The sequence below is a fragment of the Oryza brachyantha genome, chromosome 4 (assembly GCF_000231095.2).
Source record: "Oryza brachyantha chromosome 4, ObraRS2, whole genome shotgun sequence".
Classification (NCBI taxonomy): domain Eukaryota; kingdom Viridiplantae; phylum Streptophyta; class Magnoliopsida; order Poales; family Poaceae; genus Oryza; species Oryza brachyantha.
The window spans coordinates 12,578,866-12,605,720 of NC_023166.2; the positions used below are offsets into that span (position 1 = coordinate 12,578,866).

A 26,855-nucleotide genomic window follows, 5' to 3' on the forward strand; every position below is an offset into this window, starting at 1 on the left:
ATGCTTAAAAATTATACGGTAAAGTTTATAAATGTTATTTAAATAAAGTGTTCGCTAAGAAATTGTCCACACAAAAGTTAGCCGGATAGACTTTACTAGCCCTTGGATAGTGTATGAATCCAACGCTCTAAATTTCTACACCTCCATCCTTTTGTTCCTGCTTATGTTTATAAGCCAAATTTTAAATTTTTAACATAAAATTTAAAATCAGTTTTTGAGGTCTTTTTACCGTAGTTTTATTTTTTAGTATTGATTTTTAGATCAAGAATGACACGTATATAAAATTTTTATTCAGTATGTGATTGTCAAACGATATATTTATGAATGAAAAAATATATAAAAGTAACTTTTATATACATATTCTTAGTGATCTAAAAGCAATTATTGAAAAATAAGTTACGGTGAAAAAACTTCAAAATCAACTTTAAATTTAAGATTGAAAATTTAAATGTTAACCTATGCGTACCGGTGCCGGCCGCAAGTGTTTCGTTGGTTCTGGGTGTTACTGGTCCGCCACTTTTCCGGCGTACCCTGCCATGCCTAAACGTCTAAAACGACCTCTGTTTAGAGCACGGCTGACATGGCAGTTTTCATCTGTCGGCACATGAGTTTTTTTTTTTTAAAAAAAAAAGCGTACCTGAGTACACAGTCAACCTGAAGTTCATAGAAAACCTGAGCCCAACCCAACCCGGCCAGATGAAACCGGGCCGATTTTCCAAACCGGCGCAGCCCGGTGTCACATCACAGAACGGCCCAAGGCAGCACAGCACACATCCAAAAAAACGGGGTCCCCAGCGGTCAGAGCGAGAGGATGGTGATATCCGCTTCCGGAGCCGCGCCCGCGCGCGCCCCACTCGTCCCTGAATTCCAGCATCGCGTCGCGGCGTGGGGGGCGCCATGTGAGCTAAACAACATTTTCAGCGAGTACACGCTGCATCGCATATTTGCATGATTGCACCCCTCCTATCGTCAGAATGTTCGCTTCCCCCATGTGTGCAATGATCGGGACGATTCTGCGCCAAATGCCTAACCCCATTCTCAGGCTTCAGCACCTCCGTCTCTCCTTCATTTTCAGTGGGGGCGGAGCTGCTTCTATCGAGGGATCCCAGAAAACCCCTCATGAAAAAAAATAGCTGGAGTTTATCAATTTTTTATCATACATATATATTCTATTAATTTAAATTCAGACACTCATAGCAGTTTAAACCTAGTACAAAACACTTAAAAAAATAAATAGCACCCTTGTCTATCTCGCGCTCTCTCAGTTTTCACGGGTGCGTCCTTCGAACGTGAAGGGCATCTCAGCAGCACTCGACACGCAGCAGCGAACGCGCCGGAAAAGGGAGGAACCGTATGATGGATCGATGGTGGTGAAACCACAAAAGCTGGAAAGCTTCGATCGAGTTTGTTGGTGGTTTAACACGAGAGATCGAGAAGGGGAGCGATACCACAAGAATCATACAAGTAGACGGCCAAAATAAAAAAAAATTTTAAAAAAAGCGAGGGGTCATTGATCCAGCTGTCGACGCATCCATGGGCCCTGAGATCCATGTGCTTGGGATTTCTGTAGCTTGGGGATGGCAAGCAAATGCCTGAAACCTGCAAACAAAACCTTGATCAAATCCCTCGCTACTCCTCTGCCGATGAGAAGATTCCAAGATTATAAAATGGCCGTGCTTTTTCTCGCAGCAAAGATCTTCGCGAACCGAACTGGCCGGCGGCGCGGTCCACACAGCTTACCTAGCTGCACATGCCGCCGAATCTTTTCTTCTCCCCTGCAAAGCTGGATAGTGTTAGGTTCAGGTTTAGTCCAGCAGTTTAGCCCCCCAACATTGCAACATTGCATTGGCCAGTTTGGAGATCATCGTGGGCAAGCCAGTTAAAACCCAGTGCCAAGAAAATTTGCTGTTTTTCGTGTACCATAGCCATGCGATTATGTGAGGAGGTTTTCTTCAGTTACTGGCGGCTCCTAGGATCCGTAAAGATTGCTCGAGATGTCAGGTGAGGGAGACAGCCTCCCAACATGTCATGTGGCATCCACTTGAATGGAAAAGGACGCCAGGCGCTTGATCAGATCATCAGGCCCGCTAATCTCCCGCCATTCTCGGTCGCACACCGAGAGGGAGACACAGGCAGAACCCAATGATCTCGTTAGCTGATGCACAGAAACAGCTGTGCAATTTTTATTTTATTTTTTCCATTTCGTTCGACGATGATTGTACGCTGCGTACTTACTCCATGTTGATCTCAATATGTCAGTGCAATTCAGTTCGTCAGAGAGACCAGCACACTTCTTTCACTCGATCGTATTGCCCCTTTTCGTATGAATGTCTTTCTCTGAAAATTCAGATCAAAACCTTGTGGGGGGTTTACTGAAGAAGATGTTGGCCTAATTAGCCGTACTGAAGTGATAGATCTTAACGAGGCAGATCACCGACTGACATTGAAGGAGATCACTTTGGCAACTGGAGAGGGTGGTCGTAGGATCGGAGAGCTCACGAGCGGTTCGTCCTCGCACCGAGTATTGATGAGCGGTAATTGTTCTCCGGTACATATTACAGGCAGCGTAGGCCGGCAGGTCGCAGCTTTTTTTAATCTCCCGTAGTCCCGTGTAACGTTGCTCCCATCGCTTTATCGATAGCTGGCTGCAATTAACGGCACTTAAGTCAAACAAGGCGCGGTCGTAATACGCAAGTCCTTTTTTTATATATATATAGTTAAATATAAATTTTACTATACTGCTGTCACCGTAAGAACCATAATATTATCTTTTTTTTTACATTAACGATGTTCTTCTCCCGTCGTCACACGGTAGGAGTGTTGAGAGGATAAAAAGGAGAAGGAAGGAGCTGAATCTAATGGTGATGGTGGTGGGCTCTCCATCTACTGTCTTGGAAGAAAAATGAGTACCCAATAATTTGATGCTAGTATTTTTGGTTTCTTCTCGGTAATAGTCAAAATTCAGCAATAGTTTTATATATAGAAATTTGTAAAATTAAAATGAAAAAATCATATGCACATCCGAGTAAATATTCTTATTGGGTTACATGGCTAGAAGGAATAGGATTAAATTAAAGCTTAATCCTATTTGAATTTAGCGGATCGTAGGTCATATTTTGTTTTTATTAATTCAGTCTTTTGAATTAACCATAGAGACTAATTAATTAGATAACTAAATTCCTTGATCTTGTTCGTGGCTTGGTCTTTTAGTGCCCGCTCTTACCTGGGAAACCATGATACCTGTTGTCCATGCCATGGTGAGTTGGTGACACCTGCATTGGACGCACCGATTCTTTTTTTCGTTCTTATTTTTAGAGTCAGCTTTGGGTCTAAGTTATAACCTAAATTTTAATTTTTTTAACTTTGAATTTAAAATTAATTTTAAGGCTTTTTTATTAAACATTTAGATCAATATCAATATATATTTAAAAATTTTATTTATAAATATATCATTTATTTTTTTCTTTGTGACAACCTGTTTTCACGGAGAGAGATGATGCCAACATGGCAACACTGCAATTATTGCCGTGCCTCGTAAACGTGCCGGCGACGAATCCCGTCGTCGCCCGTTTCCACGCCACGAGGGCGAGGGCGAGGGCGAGGCCATCCGCTCCACCCGCGCGGAACAGGCGAGATTTTTACGGCGGAACACGCCGCGGAGGATCATCCGACTCCGAGGGACGTGCGCGCCAGTCAGCTCTCAATCCAGCCAGCCAGCCAGCCAGCCGCGCGCGCGGTGATCGACCGACCGCCGGTGCGCCATGCCGGCATCCATCGCCATCGTGACCGATCGATCCGCCCATCGCATCGCGCACCGCACGTCGCCATTATTCCGCGGGGACCCCCCCCCCTCCCGTCTCCACGTCAGGGTGTCAGCAGCAGCAGCGCGCAGGCCCTGAGGCCCCGGCACGCCACGCCACGCCACGCCACGACGCGACGCGACATTGTAGTAGGAGTATCTCAGTTCTCCGGCTCCGGACCGGCGTGGCGTCACGGTGAAAATCGTCGCAGCCGCTGGTAGGTGTAGCACTCAGCCACTCACTGTAGCGGGATCAAATGTTACAGTGCTCAGTTACCGGGCCTTACTATATGCCCGTACTAATTGGCGCCAATTAAATGACAAGGAAAAGAGATTAAAGAACAGTCAGTCAGTCCTGGGAGGGCATCAATGGAGGCTGGACTCCGGTGTACGGAGGCAGATACATCTCATTATTTGACCACCACCACCACTACTCCTTCTCCCTGCACAGCTCGGTGACACCCCGGCGCCAGAAAAGCCCTCCATTTCGTTGTCTCCAGCTCTAGGCCCCTCTCTCTCTCTCTCTCTCGGTCTCTCCCGGACGAGGGAGGCATACAGAAGAGTTCCAGGACGGCCATTGCGCCGCCCCGGCTGCTCCCGGCTCCCAGGGATTTTTTTTTGTTTGTTTGTTTGGTTCGTGCTGTGCTGCTGCCTCCGGTGAGGCGAGCGTTCTTGGAGCCCTGTCTCCGGCTGGTGCTCTGTGGTGAGGGTGGTGTCCTGCGGCGGCGATGAGGGGCAGCCATGCCTGCTCCGTGGTCTCGTCCCTCGTTTTGCTGTGGCTGGGGGTTGCTGCTGCAGCACAGAAGGGCTCTTCTTGGAAGACACTGAACGGTACTACTACTACCACACTTTTGGTTTCCATGTTTTCGTATGCTGCGACCTAATGATCGGTAGCACTTACATTGGTCGATAGAGGAAATTTTTCCTTGTTTTTTTTTTTGACATGCCCGGCCATGTCGTTTGGCTGGATGATATTTAGGACGGCTTGCGTAATTTTGCTTAAATTTCTGTTCTTTTTAATCTTTTGCGCCACATTGTTTTCGTTCTTGCCACGACAACCTAGTTCGTGAATGTCCATTTAGCGACATTGGTTTTTTAGATTTTGAATTGAAAAGATTGGGACCAAAGGACCAAAAATGTGTCTTTCTCCCTCTTTTGGGTAGCCTGGATATTCTCATCTTACAGACACAGTTTGTGGAGATTAATCGCCGCATGCATTTCTTTCTTTTCCTTTTCTTTTATGATGGATCGTTCATGAATTTCTTTGAAAAAACTTTGTTTTTTTTTCGCCGACAAATACTGTGACTTCGTGGCCACACTGTTCAAAAGTTAGGACCTAAGCGTTGCACTTGGGAGATACTCCGGTCCACAAGAGGCTAACAATCAATTCACCATTTCAGGCAATGCTCCGGCAATCATAGCCAAGGGAGGATTTTCAGGCATATTCCCTGATTCAAGCGAATTCGCATATCAGTTTGCGCTCATTGCTAGCTCGTCTGATACAATCCTATACTGTGATGTTCGGTTGACCAAGGATGGTCTTGGCATCTGTCTTCCGGACATAAAGATGGACAACTGTACCAACATTCCAGATTTCTACCAACAGGGTAGTAAGAGCTACCTTGTCAATGGCGTGTCAACAGCGGGATGGTTTTCTGTGGACTACAATGGCACCGAGCTCGGCCAAGTGTCTTGTAAGTGCTAACATACTGATCTAAGCTCCCAAAGGTTGGAGCTTTTGGTGCCTTTCGTAATGTCAAAATTGGATGAGGAAATGGGAAATGCCTTTTCGTGTTTGGGTTTACATGTCTAACTCGTCATCGTTGTATTTATTATATATTTGCAGTGAAGCAATCAATCTTTTCTCGCACACCCAGGTTTGATCGAAGCTTCTTTCCTATTCTTGCTGTCGAAGACATAGCGTCCAAATTTAAGCCTCCTGGACTTTGGCTCAATGTCCAGGTACTGTTAGAAATCTCGATGTGATGCAGTAGGTTAAGCTGCATGTGTTTCTGTTGTCACTAAAACCAACTCGTGTCATTTGCAGCATGACAGTTTCTACAGTCAGTTCAATCTGAGCATGACAAATTACATCCTTTCTGTGTCAAAACGTGTTATTGTTGGCTACATCTCATCCCCTGAAGTGAGCTTCCTCACTAAAGTATCTGGAAAGGTTAGGAACAACACAAAGCTTGTGTTCCGCTTTCTCGATGAGAGCACAATCGAACCATCTACCAAACAGACATATGGTTCCATGTTGAAAAATCTTACATTCGTCAAGACATTCGCATCTGGGATAATTGTCCCAAAGAATTATATCTGGCCTGTTTCACCAGATAATTATCTGGAACCCTACACTTCGGTTGTTGATGATGCTCATAAAGCAGGATTGGAAATTTATGCTGCTGACTTTGCCAATGACTTTATGTTCAGTTATAACCATAGCTACGATCCATTAGCAGAATATCTCTCATTCATTGACAATGGTGATTTCTCTGTTGATGGAGTATTGACTGATTTCCCAGTTACGCCTTCAGAGGCCATAGGTGAGTTATTCTATATTATTGCAAACATGCATTTTTGTTCTTAAAATTTTGAAACGCTAGTGATCATGTTATTTGTCCTGTTGTTGTGCAGGCTGCTTTACTAATCTAAATAAAAGCAAAAAAGATCATGGTATGTCCTATTTCATCCTTTTGTCTCATTCCATGATTCATAGTTAGTTTTGTAACTTACCACCATTTTTCACATTTTGTACACAGGAAAACCTCTAATTATTTCCCACAATGGTGCTAGTGGAGATTACCCAGCCTGCACTGATCTAGCTTATCAAAAGGCAGTTGACGATGGTGCTGATGTTGTTGATTGCCCTGTCCAATTGACCAAAGATGGCATACCAATATGCATAAGTTCCGTTAACTTGATGGATGATACTACAGTTGCAAAATCACAGTTTGCCTCTCAGACAGCAGTAATCAAAGATATTGAGAGTGTTCTAGGAGTATTTACCTTCAACCTCACCTGGGATGACATCGTAAAAAATCTGAGACGTAAGTTGAATTGAACCATTTCTACTTGTTAAAGAAACAAGAATAAAATGTATATTTTATCCCAGGAAAATAGAGAGAAACTAAGACTATTCATGTCAATTATTACAGCCAAAATTTCTACCCCATTTAGCTCCTTCAAACTGGACAGAAATCCAAGATATAGGAACGCGGGAAATTTCATGAGATTATCAGACTTTCTGGACTTCACAAAGGATAAGGAATTATCAGGAATCATGATCAACGTCGAGGTGAAAAATTTATGCTATGATTGCTGGTTTCAGTTTATGACAGGCCTACATTTATCTGTTTATGTCATTACTTTATTACGATGATGTTGCTTTCATTTTACTTCTGTTGAATCATTAGTCCATTCTATCAAGCATTTTTTTTTTCACATTTTAGCGCTTAACCAACCAAATATGCAATGTGTACTTTTCTGTTTTGCTCAATTCCAGCAAAATCATTACTCTCAATTAACTACGTACCCATATGTTTGCAGCACGCTGCTTTTGCGGCTGAGAAGCTCGGGTTTGACATGGTAGACGCAGTTATCAAGACCCTCGACGCTGCTGGTTACAGCAATCAAACTGCCCAGAAAGTTATGATTCAGTCAGCGAACAGCTCAGTCTTGGTGAAGTTCAAGCAGCAAACGAAGTACGACCTTGTGTACATGGTCAATGAAGAGGTCAAGGACGCCGAACCTTCTTCCCTCGCTGCCATCAAGAAGTTTGCCGACGCCGTCTCCGTTGAAGGCAGCTCAATATTCCCCGAGAACCACCATTTCACGACCTACCGGACCAATCTTGTCGAGTCCCTGCACAAAGCCGGCCTCCCGGTCTATGTCTACACTCTCATGAATGAGTTCGCTTCTCAGCCATACGACTTCTTCTCTGACGCGACCGCGCAGATCAACGCATATGTTCAGGGCGCTGGAGTGGATGGTGTGATCACCGATTTCCCAGCAACAGCACGGAGATACAAATGTATGTTCGGTTACCTTGTTTCTGCACCATTGACAGCGTCCAAAACCAATGCATTTTCAGTTTTTCACAACCCTGTTCTTTTGACACCATTCATCCTGAATTTTTCTTCTTTTTTTGCAGTGAACACCTGTATGAACATGGGGAACAACACGCCGAGCTTCATGGCCCCGGCTCACCCGGGCGACCTGATGCAGATCATCAGCAAGCCGGCGCAGCCGCCGGAGATGGCGCCGATGCCTCTCCTGACGGGCTCGGACGTGGCGGAGCCGCCGCTGCCTCCTGCCAGAACAGCTCATCAGGCGCCATCGCCCGCGAGCAGGGCGCAGGCTCACGTCGCGATCCTCGTCACCTTGGCGATGCTTTTGGCCTCATGCCATCCCTTGCTACTGGTATGACATGATCCAGCGAGCGAGCAAGCGACGCGGGAAGATACTAATCCCAATTTGTCCGATTTGATTCTGTTCTCTCGTTTCTTTCTCCTGTAGCGATTCGTTCGTCATTGTGCAATTTTTTTTCTTTCGTTCTGGGCTCTCCCCGATCTGCCTATGACACACTTCTCCGTGGGTTGACTCACCAGTGATCTCGGTATATATGTGTGATAATATATTGCTCCGCTTTTATCCCGGCTGCTCTGCAAGTATCTGAAAATTTGGGTATTGCATTACTCTTCCATGATCTAGATCGATTCGTTGTTAACCTGTCACGCTGTTTCTGAAGTTTGAACTGACATAATCTGATACATATGTTTCATATGCCTATGCTATGGGAAGGCGTGGAGAAGCGCACAGGCGTAAACCAAACCAGCTCACTCTGTGCTACTCCCTTTATCATAGAAAGGCAGGGGCGATCGTTCTTGGTACGCATGTCTTTCATCTTTTGGGTTTCTCCGTCGTCGAGGTGAGAGATCGGTGTTAGGTAAAAAAAGAGGCAAGGATGATCGTTGTTTTTTTTTTCCTGCGCAAATCTTCTTTCTTTATGGTTTGAGGTTTGTCCATCGTGGAGGAGGAAGATCAAATGACACTTTGGATGGCCTGGCATGCCTCCTACAATATAGTATTAACATGCATTCAAACTATTTGTCATCAATTTGCATCCAAACTATTTTTTCTCACATTGAGTTACTGTAAACATGCAAAACACCGCGTAAATCATGTCATACTTGAAAAGAGAATTTAAACTAGAGAAAATCAAGTAAAGCATATTGGTACTACACAAATCAGGCTGATACCTTTTATTTCACTTGAACCGTACCGACGCGGTACCATTTTCAAATATTTTATTTTTTGCACTTCTATAAAATGATTATTTTACTTAAGTACTCCGTACTTTTCATATAGTAACTTTCGCTACGATGCATTGGATTTTTTATTCTTTTTAGAAGGCAAATGCTGACATAGATCGAGGAACAGTCAAGTGCTACTTCCGTATGATAACCTCATTTTTCGTTTTCCATTTTGAACGTTTGAACATTTGTCTTATTTAAATTTTTTACGATTAATATTTTTATTATTACTAGGTGATAAAATATGAATATTACTTTATATGTGACTAACTTTTTAAAGTTTTTTTACAAATTTTTCAAATAAAACGAATGGTCAATTGGACATGAAAAAATAAAAAATGAGATTATTATGGGACGAAGGTAGTACTGATTTGGTTCCGGAATGACCAAAAATGGCAAGTACCACCTGTGTGGTACTGGAAAAAATATTTGGGTGGGCACCGGGCTCACCCACGCCCCTGTGCATCCCTGCTGCGATAACGACCTCGTGCGCGGGTTTCAGATCAGATGGCGACATACACGATAGCTGTTTTCTAACGCGTCGCGGCTTTGAAACGATGGGCAAGCCGAGCACGATGAGCATCGCCATCTGATCCGAAGCCTACCCACGTGGCGGCCATCGTGACGGATGCTGCTGCTGCCCTCGTCTTCCCACGCACCGGCGTCGGTCTCCTCCTCCTCATCGGTGAATCGAACCGTCTCGGTGAGTGAGTGCGTTTTGGGTTTCCTGATAAAACCCGGCAAGGCAAGGCAATCAGCTGCGGCAAAGGGGTTACATCGGCGAGTCGTGTCCTGTTTCATCGGAAGAAAACCGAAGCGCGTGGCGTCGATTGGCTATGCTTTGGTTCTTCTTCTTCTTCTTTTTTTTTTTTTTTTTTTGCGTAGGAACCGCGCGCGTCTTCTCGCGAAGATATCGGGATGATACGGAAAAGTACACGTCTTAAAAGTTGAGTGCTCTGTTCTCTCCTTCTCCTCATCGCGTCGCCCACTCCTCATATGGTCGTATCTCCTCGAAGAACCTCTCTCCTCTCCACTGATCATATTATAAGACCATTATAACGCATGACCATATTACTAGGGTTTGAAAATGGTACCGGTTAGAATTCAGAAGAGAAGCACATGCAATGCATGTACAGGTACAAATCACAAGTTCATAACCACGTTAAATTAGTATTAGAGACTGCATCGGTGCATCCTATGTGTGCACTAGAGCCACTCTATACACTCTCTCTTATATACTCCTTGCATAGCAACCATGTATTTTTCTTAAGGAGAAGGCATACCAATCATGCTGAATTGTCCATCAAGGTACAAATCGCAAACTTCATAACACACACACATGATTCGTATTTGCGTCGGCCTACGCGTAGATGGCGTAGCGCATGCTCTCGCGCACCACCATGAGGTGGCTCACCTCGTCGCCGCCCGGCGGCCGCCACCCGCTCGTCGCCCACGCCTCCTCGCCGCCGCCGCCGTCGAGGCGCGCCACGCACGACACCGCCAGCAGCGCCCTCGCCACCAGAGCGCCTGCCCCGCCGCGCCCGTCGTCCGCGCCGACGCGGCGCCCGGCCGCGCTCTCGTCCACCACCCGCGCCGTCCTCCGCCGCCGCCGTCGGAACACAGACAGCACGCGCCACATGCTGCTCTCCCACCACTACCAGCCGTCCGTGGCCTCGACAGCACGGTGGCTTCTTATATACACACACGCACGCACGCACGGAGGGAGAGACACAGGAACACGATCGATCGATCGATCGATCGATCTTGCTTGTAACCTGCAACGGAGCGGCGCACGCGAAAGGAAGCAAGAAATCGACGGAAAGGCGAAAGTTTCGTGTGGCTAAGATGTGTGGTGGTGTGGGGGGAGGGAGGAGCACTCACGCAAAGCTGAAAACGCCCGCGACCGGGAAGCTAGCTAGTGGGGGGATCCATCCATCGATGGCTAGCTACACGCACGAGCCGAAAAGATGGAACAGCCACCCGGCTCGCCATCTCCAGCTGATCAGCGATCGCCATCCCCTGTAGACATGGATTGGATAAAGAGGACAGGAGATTTCTGTGCTCTGTCCAAAGGTCTACTGGCCAATTGTAGCCTTATTTTTACGTTTTTTTTATGCTTATATATCAATATTTAAGTTTTTAGTCTTATAAAGTAGATTTTAGAGTTTTTTTATTCTATCATAATTTTTATTTTTGACTTTTAGATAGTTAAAAATATCTATATAAAAGTTTTATTTATATTTTTTATTTATAAATATGCTACCACAAGGTTGTGAGATGCTCGAATGGTTGTCGTCACTTTTGCAAAGCTACTGCCGCCGCCGCCGCCCCCGCCCCCGAGTGCTTATCGGCATATGCTACAGTCCCTGGATAGGTGCAGATGCAGCACGGCACTGAGTCTACTGACCGGATCTAGCATTGGGCATAAAACCCGAAGATCCTGAAAAGGTCGACCCTAATTCCGAAAGAACCGAAACCTGACATTCGAATTGTATTTTTTTACTAAAAACCTGAATTTATTTTGGATTAAGGGTCTATATCTCTGGTATCCGAAATATCCTATTACCCAAAATAAGAGAAACAATTCCTTGCTTTCTTTAGTTTATGCCTAGCCCATAAATGAAATCACTGGCCCACGCACGCAGATGCAACCCACAAGAAGGTGATAAATCACGTGCAGACTAAATAAAATAACTAGTCATCGCCCGTTGCTGGTGCCATATGCCCTTCTTCTAATATATAGTTGTAAACACGCCTCGCCGTCTCGTCACAGTTTGCACTCATCGGCGACAGTGCTGTAGTGCAGCACACAAGCCTTGACACCGAATCACTACTATTTTTTCTTTCAAAAAGTCCTACATAATATTTTTTAAAAGTATGTTGAACACTATTCGGGTTATAACGGGTAACCCGAAACCCGAATCCGATTTTACGGGTACCCGAAATTTTGGGTTTTAGAATTTTTTTCACTAAGTTTGGATATTGATTTTGAAAACCCAAACTTTAAAATACCCGAAAACCCAACCTAAAATTTTTAGGTAGCCCGAACGGACAGTGCTAACCGGATCGCAAGTTTGGCGTGCTGCCCAATCCGAACGGTGAACTAGCCCTGAATCCGATACGGCGCGGCGCACCAAAAACCCAGCTGCCGCTGACCGCTCGAGAGTATCTGGACGTACGTTGTTATGCTGCACGCTGGTAATTAAGCATGTTTGAATTTTTGATTCCATCATTTCCATGAGCCCCGAGCCCCGTCGAATAAGAATTTTTAATTTTATTTATTAAATAATTTACAAATTTAATTTTTTTAAAAATCACAAAACTAACCGCTGCCACAAGAAGAGCGGAAAAGTGACGTGGCATACGGCCACTCAGTCGCGAGCAACGACAAAAAAACGACGACACGTCCTCTGTAATTGTTTAATCACAAGGACTATCTTAGCTCAGTGGTCATCATCCACTTTAAATAATTTCATATATTATACATATATGTATCAAACTATAGTTAAATCGTAAAATTTTTGGACGCCACGACAAATTTTGCACTAAGGTACTTGCTGCCCTTACAAAGGGCGGAAAGAGCCTAAATACAAAATTCGTTGTGTCGCCGTTTTCGGCCGTTGCTCGTGACCGAGTGGCCGTTTGACATGTTACTGTTCCGCCTTCCTAGACAGCGACAGTAGGATGTTAGTTTTGTGATTTTTGAAGCAAATTAAATTTAAAAATTATTTAATAAATAAAATTAAAAATTCAGAAAATTCGTCGAATGATGCGTACCGCGTGCGTGGCGGCGGCGGCTGTGTCCCTGTGCTGGGCCAAACGGCAAGCCCGAATCCGTGCATGTCACGTCTGCGCCCACGGGGTGCACGTGTCGTTGTCACCGATGATTGCAATGCTAAGAGCAAGTATAATGGCTAGCGATAATCCAGCTAAATGCTGACGTGGAATAGAGAAGCTGGTTATAAGTTTATAACCAGCTCAGGCACAAGAACCAAGACACCAGCTCAGGCACAAGAACCAAGACACCATGTGAGAGAAATATGTGGCTCCTGTATTAAAGATAAAGAGCTAACTATTATATGAGTGGGCTATAGAAAGACTATAAGGAGTCTTATAGTCAGCTTGTTGTCTATATTATTAGCCTTGCTCTAAGCGACTTTAGATTAAGGATCTGGTTGATTATTGTAATCTAGGTTAGCAAGATAGATTAACACCGGTGAAAATTATTATAAATAAAGTAGGTAATGGGTGATAATACGAGTAACTAAATCCTCACAGTGGGTTTTCATCCCCCTAATGATTAGCAAAGAAGAAATTTGTGTATTTTTGGAGAAGCTTATCAAGCTGTCACAGCGATTTTTAGGGCCTGTTTGGGGAGCTTTAGATACTAAGAAACAACTGCTTGGTAACCAGCTTCTGAGAATATGTAAAATCTTTTCCAGCTTCTGGATTTTTAGTTCATTGTCTAGAATCTGTAAGTACAGATTCTCAAAAGCTATGGACCGTTTGAGACAGCTTTTAGTAGAAGCAGTTTTTGAGAAAAGCTGTAGCTGAGAGAAGCTTCTCCAAACAAGCCATAAGTGCAACCCTAGGGAACCGTCGTCTCGTGAGGCGACAACATGAGTTTGTGCTTCCGATATCCTAGCACCTGTTGTATACACGTTGCGTTGTATACATATTGCGTTGATGTGGCATAAGTATCGGACAGTTCGATCTTGTGTGATATGTAGCTATCTGTATGTATTAATTAACTTATAGACAATTCATGATACAAGCTGTGTTCGTGTTCATTTTCAAAAACTTACGGATAAGCAATTGTCTATGTGTTGAACATACCCTAATCATTTGTGTTAAATTATTTTCAGATTACCATAATACTCCTTCCGTTTTACAGTGTAAGACTTTCTACGTTAACTAGATTTATATGAATACTAATAAATAATAAATCTAGACATATATATAAATTATATATACTTAGCAATTAATGAATTTAGACAAGGTTAGATAATCTTACAATATAAAACGGAGACAGTAAAAACAAATGAAATCTAACAGTATGGTTGCGTTTTTTTTATTATTTATTTTTATGTGCACGATTTAACATGATGCTAAACGGTGTAACTCTTAACCATGTTTCTATCTAAAAGTTGATAATATCAATTTTCTAAAGAAGATTTAAACTTTTAGCAGTTAATTTTATTGACTATCTTTACTATTATAAAAGTCCGTAGTAGTGGTCACGTACTCCAATTGCATTTTTACTATTTACCCCCTTAACTTCGTAATATTAAAAATCAATCAAATTTAGATGAATATCCAGATAAAATCAAATTGATATAAATATTTACTATATAAAAAAGATAATCACATATTTTATAAAAAATATATTTTATTTATTTTAAAAATAACATAATATATTTTTATTATTCGCAAAGGACAGGTATATAAAATAACTCTAAATTTCAGATGGCTATAGTTCCAACCGAACCGATCCAGATCCGGCGCGCGAGCCGCCGTTGCCGCACCGCGAAGCCGCTTCTGCTGCGGCGGCATCAGTAAGTATCACGGATTCACCGTCGCCGCGCTAGGAGGAGTACCCAAAAAAAAAAAAAACTCGTAAAATACCAAACAGAGGAAAAAAAACAAAAAGAAAAAAAACCACACCGCCTCTCTCTCTCCCCTCCCCTCCCCTCGACGCCGCGCCGCGCGGCCGCAACGAACCCACCACCGCCCTCTCTACCGTCGCCGTCCCACGCGGGCAGCACTCGCGGCGGTGCGCGGGGGTTTGTGGAGGCGGGCGACCCCCCGACCGCCTGGACCGGCGCGGGGCGGGGGACGGGGGCGGGGGCGGCGGGGGGGAGAGGGCGGCGGAATCTAGGGTTATCGAAGGGGGGCGGTCCCCGCGCTCGGCATGGACGGCGGGGAGAGGACGTTCAAGGCGAACTTCACCGGCGAAGGGGTGGCGCTGCTGCGGCAGCGCGTGAAGGAGAAGCTCAGGGAGCTCATGGGCGACTACCCCGACGACACCCTCGTGGTGAGGTTCCCGGTCTCCGCCCCCAGCTCGCCCGTCCCATCCGCGCTCTGTTTATCTCCCCCCTCCCCGCCCCCCCCGGTCGCACCGTGGCGCGATCTCCGATCCATTGCTAAAACCCTGCCGGTGATGACGATGGGATTGGGTTCCGTAGTGGCGGGGGCCACTCGTGGATTTGGATTTCGCGGATTCGCGTGAGATTTTAGGATTGGTTTTCGTCTTAGATTCATGCGTGCCGCCGTCCTATCCGCATTTATCTTTAGTGTGGTTCATGCGCTTTAAGGATTGGAGTAAGAAGTTTATTTAACCTTTATTTGGACTCTAGACTGGACAATAAATAACTGGGGCTCAGCACCTGAGCAGCACATGGGGATCGAGTTATGCATTTTGAATAAAGCATTAGTTACCACCCAAAATTATAGCCTGATATGATATGATGATTTCTTACTAGATCAGTATTTCTGAGCTGAAGCATCAGTTCACTGGACTCACACTTCTGTGTGCTCCAATTGGCAGAATTGTGCTTTGATATTTACTGTGTTTCGAATTTTGCGATGCTGTCAACTTACCATGAGATCTCTGGAGGTTATATTGCATTTGTTGGCTGATGTCGTGAACCTCTGTTGCTGCACACTATGCATGAACAATCTAAAGGGGTTTATATTACACCTGTTTGCAATGTAGAAACCTACGATCCCTCTAGGTTGTTGATCTAACTATTCGATTTTGTTGGCAGGAGTATGTCGTGGTATTGCTCCGAAATGGAAAAAGGAAGCATGAGGCTGCAAAAGAGCTGGAGGTTTTTTTGAGCGACAACAACGATGCATTTGTGTCCTGGTTATTTTCTTGCCACCCAATTTTTTCTTAACTTTTTTTACCATGCATACTTTCTCCTAAGAGCTGCAATAAACTATGGCCATGCAGGTTATGGGATCACCTCTCCTCAAGTTTGCACCTTTATGTGCAACCCAAAGCTATCTCTACTATTGATGAAGCTAAAAGTACCCGGAGTAACACTAGAGGAATGCCTGTACAAAATATGACCAGCAGCACACAAGAAATTTGTGAACCTGCTGGCACTCAGAAGACAACGGGAGTTCAGCAGAGGAGGGAGTGGGGAGGAATTGTTCGAGAACAATCAGAAACAGTTCCCCTTCGAAGTGTTGTGAGTCTTGTGACTACTGTTTCTCATGCAGAGGAAAAGGATGTTCATAAATCACATGCTAGAAGACGAACCCAATCACCTGACTTGCATCACAATAGAAAGAGAAGCAGAGAAGACGATGAACGTCTAATCAAGGTCTCTAAGCTCCTCCTAGTCAGAATTTATTTTACAAATCTTGGCCATGTGCAAGTCACACATTTTTCTAGTGTGTATATTAGTAATTATCGAGTTGTCATGGAACACATAGAATCTCCTATCGATAGACAAACCATGGTAGCAAGTCAATTAAACAAATCTACTTGTAGCGTTTAATACTGTGGTATTAATGCTCAGAGGATTAACTGGTGCACTTTTTAAGTTTAAAGCATCTATATTGATAAGATTCTTATTATTTTGGAATACTATGGTTTTCTTTGCCTATGGTGAAAAAAATGGAGTAATGGTGCAAACCTAATAGATATATAATTTATGCCTGTTTATTGTGGTTACTAATATCCATGCCCTGTTTTGTCTGTGCCATCACCTAATTCCTGTATGTTTGCTGATTTGAAGTTCAAAGATCCTTGTCTTCTATGAAATTGATTTTGATTTGGACGTGTTGCTCTACACTGCTACTTGTCCTTAATTATCATTATGTATTTAACCATTTCGTTTCTAACCTTCAAACCCCATTCAGCATGTCAAATCCTGTTTTTAAGATTTGCATTAATTTTCTGCTAGTTTGTTTGTTCGTTATGCGGGGAAATTTTCTGCTAGTTATTTTTGTTGCTCAGTGGAAAAGCCCTCTTATATACAATCCCTAGTTCCATTTTATTATGCTTATTTTGGATCCCCTTTCACGTATAATTGTAGCCTCAATTGAAACCTATATCCAAGGCCCTAAACTTTCAGACTTGGACCAACTTCAGCCATGATAGTAGGATCGTGCCTTTTCCACTAGCCTGGTTTTGTGCTAAACTGCTGTGGCACTAGTCAGCAGCAGATGTGTTGGATTTGAAATGAACAAAATAACACTTGGCTACCGCTCATATTTCTCAAGTTGTATGGTATGCATTCAGGGTGTTGTTTGCACCAGTTCTTGGACTTTAGGGGCTTCTTGATTCTTACAAGAAATCCTTTTCCAGGTTATTGGTGAAGATTGGACTCTGATAATTAAGGAACTACGAATTTCCTATCCTTGCCAGTTACGAAGACCAATAAAATAAAAATATAGTTTTGAGAAATCCGTTGAAGAGGATACCTATAATGCCCTTCTTTTAATTGCTCTGGAACATCCTAGATACAAAATTGGTGAATGAACTACTGTGTTTTTTTCTTGTGTTGCTGCTGTTTGTTTAGATCATTACCATATATGATCTGGTACTACTAATATCATTCAACGTGTAGGAGATTCTGTATTCATTGTCCTCGTTCTTCTTGGTATCTGATATTTTTATGTCTTTTCAGAGAACATCACACCAAGATATTGATGCACCACGCCGGCTTCTTCAGTTTGCAGTTCGAGATGCTGTTAAACCTGTACAGTCAATAACCCCTAGGTCAGAATCAGCTTCCAAGCGACTTCGTTCTGTGGTGTCTACCATAACATCAGATTCACCACTTGATGCCAGACCACAGAGAATGAGTTCATATGCGAGAGTACCTGGTGCCATGGCAGCGGCAGCAGTAAGAGCTGCAGCTGAGGCTGCTGAAGATGTTCGGAAGGAGAGGTACTCTGGAAGTGTGTTCAGGAGATTTGGTAGAAAGGGCGTGGTGAATGCTACTGAAGAATCCTCTGGTTTGAGAGAAGTAGGTCAAGAAAGAGAATATGGTGATATAGATAATGCCCAAGCAGAAAATCAATTAAATTTTCATGGAAGAAATCATTGTGTGGGCGATGCTTATATGTATGACCAGGAGGCAGCCAAAGCTGCTGATTCTGCATCAGATATCGATGGGTATGATGATACTGGTGGAGCTGGGTATAATGGTTTGGTTTCTAACCGAAGTACATTGCCTTCTAGTATAGGCAAAGAATCATTAGTAGCAGAGTTTGATACTGTCGAAGGAGCTGCTACCATTAGAAGCAGAATGTCTATAATGCAGGACCCACATTCTAGTTCAGGGCGAAGGCCATCTGAAAGTGTCTTAGGCGTTTCAGTTAATATTCCCAAGGTAGAACCTCATGTGCCCACAGAGATGGAAGGTACCGAGTCAAGAAAGTCAAATGCGACGCTTGCACATGTTAACGATACACCTGTGATTGACAAGTCTAAAGTAAGTTTCTATATCTTTCAAGGGGTAGCCATTTACTTCTTTTGAAACTTTAAACTGGTTTGGCTCATGATACACCATACAAATTGTTTAATGTAGAATTACCAGCTTGATTTATTGCCTCAAATAAAGTTCAGTCCCCACATGCCCAGTATTCTTGGAGTTGTAATGCTAGGTTCTCGCATTCTGCTTTTAGTTTGCTAAGTATATACTTCAAACTTTTACTTGCTAGTTGATTAGAAAAAATCATCATACTGAGAGGAAGGACTGAACCTCCAAATTCATACTTCTGTTCACATGAGATTAATAGTCTCTAAAACATGTGTTGGACAACATGTTCCATGAACATACAGCGCACACCATTTTTTAATTTTTTCTATGTGCAAACAATAGCATGCCTGCATTGTTGGCATCTCCATTTGCATCTCTCTAAGCATTCTTTTACGTGTCTTCTGTCTAATCCTTTTACCTGAGGTTCTTCTGTGTTGACTTGTATCATGAATCTGTATTTTTTTATGCTTCATGCTTTAAGTGATCTTTTTAATTTTACAGGTTTTGATGTGTTCAAGTTCTATGGTGGAGGCACAGAAGGTTCCATCACTTGGTATGTAGCACTTGTGCAGATCATGACAGTAGAGATTGGAGAGATCTGCATGATGCATAATATCAATATGCAATACCATGTTTGATTATGAAATACACTTTTATTATTTAATTAAAAATCAGCATTCTTTACCTGCATCTGTAATTTACATGTTGATTCTGTGCCTTTTCAACACACTCAATGACTCGGGAATTTTCCTTTTCTTGCTCCCCTCAGCCGTTGGATCATGCACTACAGGTCAGCCAGAAGGTGGCTCTGATTCTAGAACAGTTTTTGTTACCAATGTAAGTGTCTCATATACCATTTCATCCTTGAAGCCGAGAATCTGCTTTTTCAAAGTACTAACTATTATTCTCTTGACTTTATAGGTACATTTTGCTGCTACAAAAGATGCTCTTTTCCGTCATTTTAATAAGTTTGGAGCTGTGCTTAAAACTATTATTGTGACTGATGCCACTGGTCAGCCAACAGGGTATGAATTCCAAGTCATACTTATATTCTGAAGTCTGAACATCAGTTTTCGTTTAGACACTATCCTCATTTTTTTTTCTTTTATCATCCATTCAGTATGGCGTACATTGAATTCTTGCATAAAGAATCAGCAGAACAAGCTCTAACTCTGAACGGCGCATCTTTTATGTCGCGCATTCTCAAGGTAAAATCCGCCTTTGACCTATCTACCGTGCATTAAGGCTCTATAACTCTATTTAATATGTGGATTGCTATGCAAGATCTAGCTGCTCAAGTAAGCTTAGGGGGGTGATTGTTTGGTTTTTCAAGGTAAAAGCCAAACGACATATTTGTAAATAAAAAATAATTTGTGAATAAATTTATATATATATATATGTTCATAGTGATATAAAAGCTAAGATTGAAAAGTAAACTACGATGAAAAAAAACTCAAAATCAATTTTAAATTTAATGTTAAAAATTTAAAATTTGGCTTATAAGCATAAGCAGAAGCGAAAAGATGAGGGTGTTAATGTTAAGTATTGCAATCTCAACACTATATGCTTGTTTTATTTCTATAGGAGAATTTGTTAGTTGACCTGGTCGCAATTTATGACAATAAAAAATTACCTGGCTATTACAGTCAGTGATGGCATTTGTCAAGTGTTGTGATTCCTGGCATATATATCCTACTTTTTTTTTTGGTTCATGGCTTGCCAAGTTGCTGTGCATTCATAACCCCAGCAATTAACATGTGTACTACAGGTTGTTAGAAGGAACTCTCCTGAAGTGCCTCAACTACCTGGCTGGCCCCGTGCTTCTCGTGGATCACCAATCACTTCAACTTCTACTTCAAGGCTCATTAGAACCTTGTATCCAAGGCCAGCATTTCCTGGTGCCATCCGTGGGCATATACCACCCAGAGGTGGAGCTCGGAGCTTACAATGGAAGCGACCTGGCGCTGACACTGCTGATGCTGGAAAACCTATTCACAGCACACTTGTACCTGCCGGCAATCAGTTGGTAAGCCCAGCTGCGCGGAGCTTCACCTACACACGGGCCGAGCCAGACCAGGACGTTGGTGCGACTATTTGATTTCCCCTGATGAAACTCGCAGCAGGTGCACAAGATTGGTGCCGTTTCATAGTTAGTGCCTCCTTTCGTAAATACTATTTAGTGGCTGGTTTTTTTGGAACTGAAAATTTGAGCCATGTTCTCTGACCAGTTCTGTGTGCTTTTTCCGGCCAGCGCTCGTGCTGTGCTGGCTGCGCGAGGTTTGTGGAGTGGATAAACACCGGAAAGGAAAGGAAAAAAAAATGGAAGGTCGTAGAATGTGATGGCATCACCTTAACATCCCCTTAATATTATTAATAGATTATTCACTTATCACGTTTTCTTTGTTGATTGATGCGATCATGTGAAAAAAAATTCTGTAGTTCCACTGATGTGCCACTCTTTCTTTTGGTCGCACTGTTTCTGAAGTTACTATAAGCAAGACCGATTATTAATGATTAAAACAATAATATGGATAAGATCTTTAGAGTTGTCCTAGCGATTTGCTAGCATCTAAAAGCAAAAAAATGAAAACTAAACTACGACAAAAGAAATCCTAAAATTAATCATTACAAGTTTTAAAATGTATCTTTTAGTATATAACCACAAGCATAATTTAGAAAGAATCAATGATAAATTTACGAAAGCCTCTAATAAAAAAGACGAACAGTATCTTCAATTTTATCTTGGAATCAACGAAAACTCACGGGTAGCTCGAATCCAAGGACCGAGCATTGACTCAACTCATGGATGGCAGATTTGAGGACAAGGACAATAACCTGTGTCTTAGCGCTCGTCTCATTGTCTCCCCGTTGCTCTATATCTCCAATCTCGTAATTTATGATACTTATTTTGTTTGGACTTGCTGCAGAACAATTTCAGTGATATTATCAGGTTAGGGCTTAAAATATTTAGAGTGGTTGTTTTACTGTTATGAGTACTGGCATGTCTGCCCAATGATTGAAGGTAGCTTTCCCTTAGGGCCTGATCGCAGCCATGGGTGAACAATATATTTGGAAACGAAAAATAATTTGTAAATAAAACTTTTATATACGTATATTTAGTGATCGAAAAAGCAAAAGATGAAAAATAAACTTAGATGAAAAACCCTTAAAATCAGCTTTATATTTAAGTTTAAGTAATAAATTTTGACTTACAAGTATAAACAAAAGTGGAATTGGAATGATATGGTTGATGATTTGTTTGACAATTCCTTTGAACAAAGTAAACCAATGATTGGAGTCAACTTTCCCTTATGCCCTGACTCTAGGTATTATCCCTCCTGGTTTTTAATGTTCGACCTACTTAACTTTTAAAGTAAGTTATCTTTTCAGTTTAAATTAAACTTAAAAATAAAATTATTTTAGGATGAACAAGGTAGCACAGCGAGACAATAGTAGTAAGCATTAGAATATATTTATTTTCTACTTTAGTAAATCCTAACATATATTTTCTTGCTTTAATAAACTTTAATGTATTGATTGTCTCAGATAAAGTCATTAGTGGACAAATTAAGATGCCCATTAAAAACATTAAAAAACAAAGGGAGCACGATCCTCCGTAGTCCGTAGATCCTGAATACATATTTTACATGATTTTTTACAAGAATCAGCTCGTTTCTTTTGAAATTTCTAGGAAATTCCTTTGTTTCAAATGTGTCTGAAATGATTTTTGTGAGCTCCAATGTGTGAGACCCAAAAGGGCTGGGCAAACATGATTACTCCCTTCATCTCACAAGGATTTTATTTCTTTCGGCAACTTTAGTTATCCGATAAAGGCTTTAACTTCGAGACAATCAGTTTGTTAAAGCGAGAAACGTACTGCATATCACAATTTACTAAATACAGAAGACAAATACATTTTAGCATTCTTATTTTTTCACTTATGCTTATGATCAAACTTATCTTTTAGACAGCCAAGAACACATATATAAATATTTTATTCATAAATTATTTTTTATTTATAAATATATTGTTTCCCTCATGGCACATATCGATTTCCATACATTTATTTTTCCAGTAACCTTCAAACTGAAAAAAAGGGTTGTCACCAATGGTTCTTGCTGTGACGCCATTTCTACGGTGTCTTTTGCTGCGGACGGCAGCTGATCTCCCGGGCGGTGCACCGAGAGCGTCACATCTCCCATCGTCCTCTTACCTCCTCCGATGCACAACACGACAAGGGCGCCCCTCCAAGCTCCAAAAGCGAAGCCTGACGCTACCAAGTCCAAACCAACACAATGCAAAATGTCAGTGCATCCCGACATCACGCAGCCTGCCAACATTTGTACTATGGGCGCGTTCGCAAGGGTCACCGCGGGGAAAACTTTTATCTCTGCATACGCTTAGCAAACTAGTAAACGAAGTATTTTTGGCAAAAAAAATATATGGAAGTTGGTAAAAAAAGTCATATTAATCTATTTTTATTTAGAAAAGTTAATATTTAATTAATCTTATGTTAATGATTTTTTATTTTATGTGTGTCGATTCTTTTATATAAAAAACTCGAACCATATTCTTGTAAATAAAAAATAATTTATAAATAAAATTTTATATATAAGTTTTATTAATCTAAAAGTAAAAAGTAAGTGCTAAAAGATAAAATCTTAAAATTAACCGTAAATATAGATGGTTAAAAACTTTAAAGTTTAGAAAAAAGCCCGTACCCACGCTCGCTATAGCCGCCTGACGTTACCAATATTTTAGGTCTGCAATCCTGTCGTGGTCGGTCCACTCGCTCGTCCCCTTCTCTGACGACGACGACGGCGAGCCGGTGAATCGCCCGCCGCCGTTGATCTGTCCATCAACGACGGGATCCGCGCCACCCTTACGGCGGTCAAGCCCTTCGTGTGACTCTGTTGCACCCGAGTCAACACTCCCCGCAGCTGCACGGGTTGCGCGCGCACTCGCTTGCACTTCCGCTCCGTCCATCCATGGCGACCACCGCCGCCGCCGCCGTCCTCTTCTTCTCGGTCGTGTTGATCCTCGCCTCGCCGTTGGTCGCCGCCTCGGCGTCAGCAGCGGGGCAGGCACAGGAGCTCTTGCTCAGCTTCAGGGCCTCCCTCAAGGACACCTCCGGTGCGCTGTCCACGTGGTCGCCGTCCACGCCATACTGCAACTGGTCGCACATCACCTGCACCGGCGGCGGCGCCGTCTCGGTGGCGCTCTCCCTCCAGGGCCTCGGGCTCTCCGGCGACATCGCCGCCGAGCCGCTGTGCCGCGTGCCGGGACTGGTGGCGCTCAGCCTCGCGTCGAACAGCTTCAACCAGACCGTCCCGCTGCAGCTGTCGCGGTGCGCCTCGCTCGTCTCGCTCAACCTCAGCTCCGCCGCGTTCTGGGGCCCGCTCCCCGACCAGCTCGCCATGCTCGCCTCTCTCACGTCGCTCGACCTCAGCGGCAACGACATCGAAGGGCAGGTGCCCCCCGGCCTCGCCGCGCTGCGGGGGCTCGAGGTGCTCGACCTCGGCGGCAACCGCCTCTCCGGCGTGCTCCACCCGGCGCTGTTCCGCAACCTCACCAGGCTCCACTTCCTGGACCTGTCCAACAACCAGTTTTTGGAGTCCGAGCTGCCGCCGGAGCTCGGCGAGATGGGTGGCCTCAGGTGGCTGTTCTTGCAGGGGTCAGGGTTCACCAGCGCGATCCCTGAAACTCTTCTTCAGCTGGAGCAGCTCGAGTTTCTTGACCTGTCCATGAACGGCCTCACCGGAGCTCTGCCACCCGCGTTCGGCCACAATTTTCGGAAGCTTTTGTCTCTCGATCTGTCGCAGAATGGCTTCTCCGGGCCGTTCCCGAAGGAGATCGACAAGTGCGTGATGCTGCAGAGGTTTCAGGTGCAGGGCAACGGGTTCACCGGTGAGCTCCCCGCCGGCCTCTGGTCGCTGCCGGACTTGCGGGTGATCCGCGCAGAGAACAACCGCTTCTCCGGCCGGCTACCCGAGCTGCCCACCGGGGTGTCCCGGCTCGAGCAGGTGCAGGTCGACAACAACAGCTTCTCCGGCGGGATACCGCAGAGCATCGGCCTCGTCCGCACCATGTACCGGTTCTCCGCCTCCCTGAACCAGCTCAACGGCAGCTTGCCGGACAGCCTCTGCGACTCGCCGGCGATGAGCATCATAAACGTCTCCCGCAACTCGCTCTCCGGCGCGATCCCGGAGTTCAGGAACTGCAAGAGGCTGGTGTCGCTGTCCCTGTCCGGCAACGCCCTCACCGGCTCGATACCGGCGTCCCTCGGCGGCCTGCCGGTGCTGACGTACATCGACGTGTCCAGCAACGGCCTCACCGGCGCCATCCCGGCCGAGCTCCAGAGCCTGAAGCTCGCGCTGCTCAACGTCTCCTACAACCACCTCACCGGCCGCGTGCCGCCGTCCCTCGTCTCCGGCGCTCTCCCCGCCGTATTTCTTGAGGGCAACCCGGGGCTGTGCGGCGCCGGATTGCGCAACGACGGCTGCGACGCGCCACCGTTGAGGAATCACCAGGGGCTCGCGTTAGCCGCGACCGTGGCGGCTCTCGCCACCGGCGTGACGCTGCTGGCCGTCGGAGCACTCGCCGTCTGCAGGAGGCTGCACGGCGACACCTCCTCCTCCTCCTCCTCCTCAAACTCCAAGCTGGTGCTCTTCCACCCGATCAAGATCACCGGAGACGAGCTCCTCGCCGCGCTCCGCCGCGACAAGAACGTCATCGGCAGGGGACCATTCGGCGAAACCTACCTGATCGAGCTGCAGGACGGGCAACGCGTCGCGGTGAAGCGGCTGATCAGCTCAGGCAAGCAGACATTCCGAGCAGTCAAGAACGAAATGAAAATCCTGGCCAAAATCCGGCACAGGAACATCGCCAAGATGCTGGGCTTCTGCTACCGCCACGCCGACGGCGAGGTCAGCGTCATCCACGAGCACCTGCGGATGGGGAGCTTGCACGACCTGATCCGCGCGCCGAAATTCACGCTGGGCTGGAACGACAGGCTGAGGATTGCGATCGGAGTAGCGCAGGGGTTGGTGTATCTCCACCATGATTATGCTCCTCGCTTGCTGCACCGAGATCTCAAGTCGAGCAACGTGCTGCTGGGCGATGAGCTTGAGCCCAAGGTGACCGGATTCGGGGTCGATCGTGTCGTCGGCGAAGAGGCGTACAGAGCTTCGTTGCGTTCTGATCTGAATTACGGATGCTACATCGCTCCAGGTAAGCATTTTCATACAAGTTCAGTAGATGCAATCGTGCGATTCGTTTGGAACATTCTGAATGTTCTGATCTTGGCAAGTATTTTACATTCTAGGTATCATTTGTTCGTTTGTGTTTTTGAGAAACGATGCACGATCATATACACATATGCATACTTAGCCCATACGGACGCAAACCCAAACAGGGAGTGGATTTTAAATCCTCGAGGGGATAACCCCTTGTTTATTACATGCTATCTAAACAGTCATTAAAAAGTTAAAAATAATTGTGAAGATAGATTAATATAAGATATATCAGTATACAACACATGCAAGTTCCTAATACTTATTCCACGGCAGAATTGCACCCCACATACCATTGAACTCTGCCTAATTCAAGTCGTTTGTTCTTCTTGCTGAAACCAGAGGTAAGCTGCACCAAGAAACCAACGCACCTCATGGACGTCTACAGCTTCGGGGTCATCCTGCTGGAGCTGATCACCGGGAGGCCCGCGGAGCAGCCGGCGTCGGACGGCTCGGTGGACATCGTCCGGTGGGTGTGGCGGCGGGCCAACGTGGCCGACGGCGCGGCGCAGATACTCGACGCCGGCATCTCCCGCACGGCGCAGCAGGGGATGCGGGCAGCGCTGGAGCTCGCGCTGCGCTGCACCTCGGTGATGCCTGACCAGAGACCGGCCATGGATGAGGTCGTCCGGTCGCTGCAGCTGCTGTACCCGCCACACCCCTCGCCGTCACCGGCGCCCTTCACCGGAGTTGCTCTAGGACCTTGAATGAAACAGTTCGCCGGCGCCGGGGCCGGTTACTTCTGCATCTGGGAAGGCCCAGGTCGTGCTTTACCAGAGACCAGGATGGCAACTGTGAATTTCAGAGTTCAGAGTTCGGACTTGCATGCCTTGTAATTATGCAGGTCTTGCTTGCTTTTCTGTACATAGCGCGAGATTCTGATGTCATTAGGAGGAGGAATCCACTTAGTATAATAAAGAGAAATAAGGTATTGAGTTCATCCTGTAGC

General features: G+C 44.7%; 4 protein-coding genes across 4 annotated transcripts; 3 read left to right on the top strand and 1 right to left on the bottom strand.

Moving 5' to 3' along the window:
* The first annotated feature begins 4,169 nt into the window (after positions 1 to 4,169).
* On the top strand, positions 4,170 to 8,542 carry LOC102719199 (glycerophosphodiester phosphodiesterase GDPDL4-like). Its single transcript, XM_006652338.3, has 9 exons — positions 4,170 to 4,630; positions 5,200 to 5,493; positions 5,646 to 5,761; positions 5,847 to 6,345; positions 6,437 to 6,475; positions 6,562 to 6,849; positions 6,958 to 7,097; positions 7,349 to 7,832; positions 7,953 to 8,542. The coding sequence occupies exons 1-9, from the start codon at positions 4,528 to 4,530 to the stop codon at positions 8,225 to 8,227; spliced, it is 2,238 nt and encodes a 745-aa protein (XP_006652401.1). The 5' UTR covers positions 4,170 to 4,527; the 3' UTR covers positions 8,228 to 8,542.
* A 1,475-nt stretch (positions 8,543 to 10,017) lies between these two features.
* LOC107304023 lies at positions 10,018 to 11,044 on the bottom strand. Its single transcript, XM_040523570.1, has one exon. The coding sequence runs from the start codon at positions 10,751 to 10,753 to the stop codon at positions 10,475 to 10,477; it is 279 nt and encodes a 92-aa protein (XP_040379504.1). The 5' UTR covers positions 10,754 to 11,044; the 3' UTR covers positions 10,018 to 10,474.
* A 3,707-nt stretch (positions 11,045 to 14,751) lies between these two features.
* Positions 14,752 to 21,006, top strand: LOC102719483. The gene is made up of 9 exons (XM_006652339.3): positions 14,752 to 15,148; positions 15,882 to 15,982; positions 16,070 to 16,445; positions 17,757 to 18,566; positions 19,116 to 19,167; positions 19,384 to 19,451; positions 19,536 to 19,639; positions 19,735 to 19,822; positions 20,383 to 21,006. The coding sequence occupies exons 1-9, from the start codon at positions 15,026 to 15,028 to the stop codon at positions 20,710 to 20,712; spliced, it is 2,052 nt and encodes a 683-aa protein (XP_006652402.1). The 5' UTR covers positions 14,752 to 15,025; the 3' UTR covers positions 20,713 to 21,006.
* A 2,417-nt stretch (positions 21,007 to 23,423) lies between these two features.
* On the top strand, positions 23,424 to 26,809 carry LOC102704977 (probably inactive leucine-rich repeat receptor-like protein kinase At5g06940). The gene is made up of 2 exons (XM_006653452.3): positions 23,424 to 25,844; positions 26,249 to 26,809. The coding sequence occupies exons 1-2, from the start codon at positions 23,603 to 23,605 to the stop codon at positions 26,611 to 26,613; spliced, it is 2,607 nt and encodes an 868-aa protein (XP_006653515.2). The 5' UTR covers positions 23,424 to 23,602; the 3' UTR covers positions 26,614 to 26,809.
* The last annotated feature ends 46 nt before the right edge of the window (positions 26,810 to 26,855 follow it).

Bases quoted from the DNA above. Each gene is read 5' to 3' on its own strand.
- LOC102719199 (XM_006652338.3), top strand. From the start codon at position 4,528: ATGAGGGGCAGCCATGCCTGCTCCGTGGTCTCGTCCCTCGTTTTGCTG. The intron at 4,631-5,199 runs GTACTACTACTA...TCACCATTTCAG, and splicing joins TTCTTGGAAGACACTGAACG to GCAATGCTCCGGCAATCATA. The intron at 5,762-5,846 runs GTACTGTTAGAA...TGTCATTTGCAG, and splicing joins GACTTTGGCTCAATGTCCAG to CATGACAGTTTCTACAGTCA.
- LOC107304023 (XM_040523570.1), bottom strand. From the start codon at position 10,753: ATGTGGCGCGTGCTGTCTGTGTTCCGACGGCGGCGGCGGAGGACGGCG.
- LOC102719483 (XM_006652339.3), top strand. From the start codon at position 15,026: ATGGACGGCGGGGAGAGGACGTTCAAGGCGAACTTCACCGGCGAAGGG. The intron at 15,149-15,881 runs GTGAGGTTCCCG...TTTTGTTGGCAG, and splicing joins ACCCCGACGACACCCTCGTG to GAGTATGTCGTGGTATTGCT. The intron at 19,640-19,734 runs GTATGAATTCCA...TCATCCATTCAG, and splicing joins GCCACTGGTCAGCCAACAGG to TATGGCGTACATTGAATTCT.
- LOC102704977 (XM_006653452.3), top strand. From the start codon at position 23,603: ATGGCGACCACCGCCGCCGCCGCCGTCCTCTTCTTCTCGGTCGTGTTG. The intron at 25,845-26,248 runs GTAAGCATTTTC...TGCTGAAACCAG, and splicing joins CGGATGCTACATCGCTCCAG to AGGTAAGCTGCACCAAGAAA.